At 67.4% G+C, this 6,765-nt stretch overlaps 1 protein-coding gene and 1 long non-coding RNA gene across 2 annotated transcripts in view; one reads left to right on the forward strand and one right to left on the reverse strand.

Moving 5' to 3' along the window:
* The window catches only part of LOC142047515 (uncharacterized), a 329,291-nt gene that overhangs the window by 169,132 nt on the left and 153,394 nt on the right, over positions 1-6,765 (reverse strand). The window lies entirely within an intron of this gene.
* Positions 1-6,765, forward strand: part of LOC116833533 (plasma membrane calcium-transporting ATPase 3-like) — a 51,557-nt gene that overhangs the window by 23,088 nt on the left and 21,704 nt on the right. The window contains exons 9-16 of the mRNA XM_075070606.1: positions 236-477; positions 601-835; positions 1,161-1,340; positions 2,870-2,963; positions 4,044-4,245; positions 4,551-4,724; positions 4,915-5,387; positions 6,205-6,397. Coding sequence (XP_074926707.1) covers positions 236-477; positions 601-835; positions 1,161-1,340; positions 2,870-2,963; positions 4,044-4,245; positions 4,551-4,724; positions 4,915-5,387; positions 6,205-6,397 — 1,793 coding nt within the window. The remainder of the gene's footprint in view (positions 1-235; positions 478-600; positions 836-1,160; positions 1,341-2,869; positions 2,964-4,043; positions 4,246-4,550; positions 4,725-4,914; positions 5,388-6,204; positions 6,398-6,765) is intronic.

Below are 6,765 nucleotides of genomic sequence, written 5' to 3' on the forward strand. Positions count from 1 at the left end.
CTGCCGCCGAACTGCTGCCGAAGAGTGGAGTAGCGCGATCGCGCTGCCACACTTCTGGGGGGCCGGGGAGGGCGGAGCTGGGGGGCCGGAAGGGGGACACGGCGGAGCTGGGGGCCCGGGGGGACGCGCCGGAGCTAGGGGACTGGGGAGGGTGGAGCTGGGGGGCTGGAAGGGGGACGTGGTGGAGCTGGGGGGCCGTGGGGAGCCCACAGTCCTGCCGCCCGTCGCCCCACAGCCTCCGGAGAAGGACGGGGGGCTGCCGCGGCAGGTGGGTAACAAGACGGAGTGCGCCCTGCTGGGCTTCCTGCTGGACCTGGGCTGCGACTACCAGCCCGTGCGTGAGCAGCTGCCGGAGGAGAAGCTCCACAAGGTTTATACCTTCAACTCGCTCCGCAAGTCCATGGGCACCGTCACCCGCCTGCCCCAGGGCGGCTTCCGCGTCTTCAGCAAGGGGGCCTCCGAGATCCTGCTCAAAAAGTGAGTCCTGGCCGCGGCCAGTGGCCCCCGCGCCCTGCCCCAGAGGTGGCTGCACCTTGCTGTCGGCGAGGGGTCCTGTATTCCCTAAGGGCCCGGCTCTGAGCCAGGCATCTCCCCTTCCAGGTGCTCCAGCATCCTGAGCAGCAGCGGGGAGCTGCGCAGCTTCCGCCCACGGGACCGGGACGAGATGGTGAAGAAGGTGATCGAGCCCATGGCCTGCGAGGGGCTGCGCACCATCTGCTTGGCCTTCCGGGACTTTGCTGCCGGCCCCGAGCCCGACTGGGACAACGAGAACGACATCATGGGGGAGCTCACCTGCATCGCCGTGGTGGGCATCGAGGACCCCGTCCGGCCCGAGGTACCGCCGGCTCTGCGGGGGCGCCGGAGGGTAGAGCAGGGGGGCTGGGAGCCAGGACTCCTGGGTTCTCTGCCCAGCTCTGGGAGGGGAGTGGGGGCTGGTGGGTTAGAGCAGGCGGGGCTGGGAGCCAGGACTCCTGGGTTCTCTCCCAGCTCCGGGAGGGGAGTGGGGCTGGTGGGTTAGAGCGGGCGGGGCTGGGAGCCAGGACTCCTGGGTTCTCTCCCCAGCTCTGGGATGGGAGTGGGGCTGGTGGGTTAGAGCAGGGGGGCTGGGAGCCAGGACTCCTGGGTTCCATGCAGTCCCGTTGTCCACGCCCCTCCCCCAGGTCCCGGAGGCCATCCGCAAGTGCCAGAAGGCCGGGATCACCGTCCGGATGGTGACAGGTGACAACATCAGCACAGCCCGGGCCATCGCCGCCAAGTGTGGGATCCTCCAGCCAGGGGACGACGTTCTCTGCCTGGAGGGGAAGGACTTCAACCGGCGCATCCGCAACGAGAAGGGAGAGGTACAGAGAGAACGGCCCTACCACCGCCGCCGGCCCCGCGGGGGGAGAACAGCCCCGCCCCCGGCCCCGCCCCGGCCTTTGCCAAAGAGGAAGCAAAGTTACCTCACTCGGACCCCAGCCCAAAAAGCAACTCTACCTCGACCACGCTTCTAGCTTTATGAACAGCGTGGGGTGCAGCTGGAGATGGGGGGCACCTGGACCCCCCTGCCCTGCCCTGGGGAACCCCAGCCTGGAACCCCCAATGCCAGTCCCCAACCCCCTTCGCTCTGGGGACCCCAGCCCAGGATCGCCCCAGGTCCTGAGGACCCCCAACCTGGAACACCCACTGCCAGCGCCCAACATATCCACATACCCTCCCAACCTGCTCCTGGCTGCCTCCCCAACTCCAAATGTGCCCCAGACCTAGATACCAACCCCCCATATCCAAATGCCCCCTTGCCCCCCCATACTCCCCACCCAGATGGAGGGAGCTGGCACTTCTGAATGCGTGTGTGTGGGGGGTGAATTCAAAGCACACACCCCACCTTCTAGGTTGGCAAGATACCCACACACATGCTAGATGTGTTCCCAACATAGCTGCCCCCAGCCAACCCCTCCTCTGTGCACATGTGTCAGGCATGTTCCCGCCGTGCAGGCTCCCCGAAACACCCCGTGTGTCCATCCGTGTATCACGGGTGGCACCCCAGAGATGCCCCAGACTCTGCCCCCCCCCACACATAACATAAGACAGGGCTTCCACATGAACCACCCCCCCACTTCTCTCCCTTCCCCCCCATGCCAACTCCCAGGTGTCCCCCAGGCTGCCTCCCCAGCACACACCCCATACTGTTACCGATCGAGACAGGCCAAAACCAAAACTCAACTCAACGGACAGCATGAGAGACAAACTCAAGGAAACGAAAAATGGGGGGGAACCCCTGGCCCCCCCATCCGTCCCCCCGCTATCCTGCCTCTTCCCCCCTCGAGCATGCTCCGCCCTTGTGTACAGAACTCGGCGGGACGGACGGACACTGGCTGCAGCCCCAACCAAACAGGAGACCGGGGGCCTATCCCCCCTCCAGTCTCTCTCCTCACGGCCGAGGGTTTTGTGGGACCGGCCCTCGCTCCCCAATTTTTCCGGGGCAACCTGGGGTGGGGATCGATAGACGCTTCCCCACCCCCATCCTTCAAAGGCTTTAAAAGATCCCCACACGCCCGGTTCCCCACCCCAAAAAAACGCATCCAACCAAGCTGCCGGACGGGGAACGAATTCACCCCCCTTCCGCCTGCCGCCCTGCGAAGCCAAAGCTTCTCCGACCGTGGCACCACAACCAAAAATCCCACCAACCACACAACGGCCCGAGCGAGGACCTAACAGACGCCCCCACCCCTCAAACGAGAACTCAGCCCCACGCCGCACCCCAACGTCCGACGGCGAAGGGTTTGGTCTGTTCCCCCCTTCCCAGCCTCGGCCCGTCAGATCTGAGTTCATGCCCGTCACCGGGGCGGGTATTTTTAGGCTTTTTCCCCCTGTGTCCCCTGCACCCCAGGATCGAGTCATTTGTCCGACGGGAAGGGGCCGTTTTCTGTGCCCGCTCATCGCCGTGAACCAAACGAACTACAAAGCGCGGGAAGGGGTGGAAAGTGGGTGGGCGGGGAATAAAACTAGGGCCTGTGGCCCCCCCGTCTCCACCCCGCCCTCCCCACTGGAGCACCAAAAAAACCCAGCGTTTGTTGTGTATTTAAAGAAAAGGGGGGGGGGCAAGGGAAAAGATCCCCCCAAAAAGGAAATAAAAGGAATTGAAAATAAATGGTATGAAAGAAAAGCGGGTCGGGGGGCTGGATCCCGGAGCGGCTGAGCAAAAGGGGGGGAGAAAGTGGAGGGAGATGGAGTTTCCCATGGTTTGTACCTGTCCTGTGTGTCCCTGCCTCTGGCTCCGCCTCCTGTGGAAGGAGCCCCGCCCCCTTTGGGCTGACTCCACCCCTCTTCCTACCTCTGCCCTTCCACCTCCGCCCCTTTCCCTGCTAACCCCACTCCTCCTGCAGCCACTCGCCCCTTCTGCCAGTGACCCCACCCCTCCTCCATCAGACCCGCCCCCTTCTGCCAATGACCCCGCTAGGGAGGGTAGTGGGGGGCCGGAAGGGGAGTGGCGGAGCTGGGGCCGGGGGGATGTTGGAGAGCTGGGGGAGCTGAGAGGGATGCGGCGGAGCTGGGGGCCGGAGGGCGAGCTGGGGGCCGGAAGGGGGGACACGGCGTAGCTGGGGCGGGGGGACGCGCGGAGCTAGGGGACTGGGGCAGGTGACTGGGCGGTGGAAGGGGGAACGTGTGGAGCTGGGGGCCGTGGGGAGCACAGTCCTGCGACCGTCGCCACAGCTCCGGAAAGGACGGGGGCTGCCGCGCAGTGGTAACAAGACGGAAGTGCGCCCTGCTGGCTCCTGCTGGACTGGGCTGCGACTACAGCCCGTGCGTGAGCGCTGCCGAGGAGAAGCTCCACAAGGTTTATACCTTAATCGTCCGCAAGTCATGGGCACCGTCACCCGCCTGCCCAGGGCGGCTTCGCGCTTCAGCAAGGGGGCCTCCGAGATCCTGCTCACAGTAGTCCTGGCGCGGCAGGTGGCCCCCGGCCCTGCCCCAGCGTTGGCGACTGTGTCGGAGGGGTCCTGTATGCCCAAGGGCCCGCTCTGAGCAGGCATCTCCCCTTCAGGTGTCCACATCCTGAGCAGCAGCGGGGGAGCTGCGCAGCTTCGCCCACGGACCGGACGAGATGGTGAAGAAGGTGAGGCCCTATGGCCTGCGAGGGGCCCGCGCACATCTGCTTGGCCTTCGGGACTTTGCTGCCGCCCCGAGCCGACTGGGACAACGAGAAACGACATCATGGGGACTCACCTGCATGCCGTGGTGGGCATCGGAGCCGTCGTCCGCGAGGTACGCCGGCTCTGCGGGGGCGCCGGAGGGTAGAGCAGGGGGCTGGGAGGACTCCTGGTTCTCTGCCCAGCTCTGGAGGGGAGTGGGGGCTGGTGGGTTAGAGCAGGCGGGGCTGGAGCCAGGACTCCTGGGTTTCTCTCAGCTCCGGGAGAGGGGAGTGGGGCTGGTGGGTTAGAGCGGGCGGGGCGGGAGCCAGGACTCCTGGGTTCTCTCCCCACGCTGGGATGGAGTGGGGCTGGTGGGTTAGAGCAGGGGCTGGAGCGGACTCCTGGGTTCCATGCAGTCGTTGTCCAGCCCCTCCCCAGGTCCGAGGCCATCCGCAAGTGCCAGAAGGCCGTGGATACCGTCCGGATGGTGACAGGTGACAATCAGCACAGCCCGGGCCATCGCCGGTGCACTAGGGATCCTCCAGCCAGGGGACGACGTCTCTGCCTGGAGGGGAAGGACTTCAACCGCGCATCCGCAACGAGAAGGGAGAGGTATCACGAGAGAAGCGAGCCCTACACACTGCCGCCGGCCCGCGGGGGGAGAAAAGCCCCGCCCGCGCCCGGCCCGGCCTGAGGGGAGACGGCGAACCGTGCCGGCCCCGCGGGGGGAGAACGGCCCTACCACACCCCGGCCCCGGCCCCATGGGGGGAGAACAGCCCCGCCCCATCCTCGGCCCCGCAGGGGGAGAATGGCCCTACTACCGCCCCGCCCCATGGGGGGAGAACGGCCCTACCAGCCGCCGGCCCACGGGAGGAGAACGCCCTACACCGCCACCGGCCCACGGGGGGAACGGCCTAGCACCACCGGGCCGCCCCCCGGGGGGAACAGGCGGCCCGACCCCGGCCCGCAGAGAGGACCGCCACCACGGCCGGCAGAGAACGGCCCCACCACCGGCCCCGCAGGGGAGAACGGCCCTAACGACCGCCGGCCCCGCCCCATGGGGGAGAACGCCTGCCCCATCGGCGCGGGGGAGAACGGCCGCACACCGTCCGAGCCCCATGGGGGGAAACGAGCCCTACACTGCGCCGACCCTGCTGGGGAGAACGGCCGCCCCGCCCCGCCCAGGGGGACGGCCCACACCGCCGCAGCCATGGGGAGAACAGCCCATACCCCGCCCACGGGGGAGAACGGCCGGCTCCCGCTGCCTAGCTCAAGTGGGGGAGTTCATACCTTAGGGTTTGGGGTTGCCCAGGCTTGGGGGTGGCCCTGTGGGACAGTCCCCCATGAACTGCTGTTTCAGCTGTTTCCCCTCCCTCCCGATCGAGCAGAGCACACTCGTGATAAGATCTGGCCGCAAGCTGAGGGTCTGGCGCGATCGTCTCCCCACTGAAAACCACACCCTGTGAAAGGTACAGCGCGCCCCTCCCCGCCCCAGGCCGGCGGGGGGGGATGGTGGGTGAGTGATGGCGCGAGGGAGGAGTGGGCTTTGGGGTCGGGGAGAGGGAACAGGGTGGTGATGGGGGGCAGAGCTACTTTGGGGTCTGGAAAGCGGCGAAGGTGGCGGCACAGAGGGGAGCATGGGCGGATGGTCTGAGACGGAGTGCAAGAGGGAGGACGGGTGGAGCAAGGCTACGGGCCCCCGCTCCCCCAGCTGAGCGCCCCACAACCCGCAGGCTATCATCGTACAGCACATATACGGGGAGAGCGCGAGCGTCGGTGACCGTGACAGGGGGACGGCACCAATGAGGGCCGCGCTGAAAGAAGGCCGACGTCCGGCTTTTGCTATGGTGAGATGCCCCTGGGCGCCCCCCCCACGCTCCAGGGGGCACCCTCGTGTCGCACCCAAGCGCATGCCAAGGCTGGCCTCACCTAGCAGACTGAGGCCCCCCCCCACATGATTGCTGCACGGTCGTGTCCATACCGTCCCCACGTCCAACACCACCCCCGTCCGGGGGGGGGTGAGCGCTGAGCTCCCAGCGCCTGCCCTCGCTGGGGGACCTGGGCCGCTGCCCCGTGATCCCGCGCCCCCAGGGCATCGCGGGCACCGCACGCGCAAGGAGGCCCGGACTGCATCTGACCCGACGACACTCTCCAGCATCGTCAAGGCAGGTGCTGTGGGGCGCAACGTGTACGACAGCATCTCCAAGTTCCTGCAGTTTCAGCTAACCGTCACGTGTGGCGTGTGGGGCGTTCCCGGCGCCTGCATCACCGGTGCCCGCCCTCTGTGCGCGCCCCGCCGCCGAGCGGCCCCTTGCCCTTCTTCTTCCGTGTTGGGACCCATCCCTGGGCCTGCCCGCCCCCTCCGTGTGCTGCCCTGCCCCCCTCGAGTGTGCCCCCCTCCGTGTGGGGACCATCCTGGGTGCTGCCCTCCCCCCGAGCTGGCCCCAACCCCCAATGTGGTGACACCATCTCTGGGCGCGGCCCGCCCCAAGCTGACCCACCCTCCACGTGTGACCTCATCCCTGGGCACTGCCGCCCTCCGTGGGCTGCTCCTGCCCCCCCGAGCTGACCCCACCCATAGTGCGAGCCCCATCCCTGGGGGAGCTGCAGTTTGCCCCGCCCCCTCTGCACTGCCCTGCCCCTGGGCTCTGG

The sequence above is a fragment of the Chelonoidis abingdonii genome, chromosome 11 (genome assembly GCF_003597395.2).
Source record: "Chelonoidis abingdonii isolate Lonesome George chromosome 11, CheloAbing_2.0, whole genome shotgun sequence".
Classification (NCBI taxonomy): domain Eukaryota; kingdom Metazoa; phylum Chordata; order Testudines; family Testudinidae; genus Chelonoidis; species Chelonoidis abingdonii.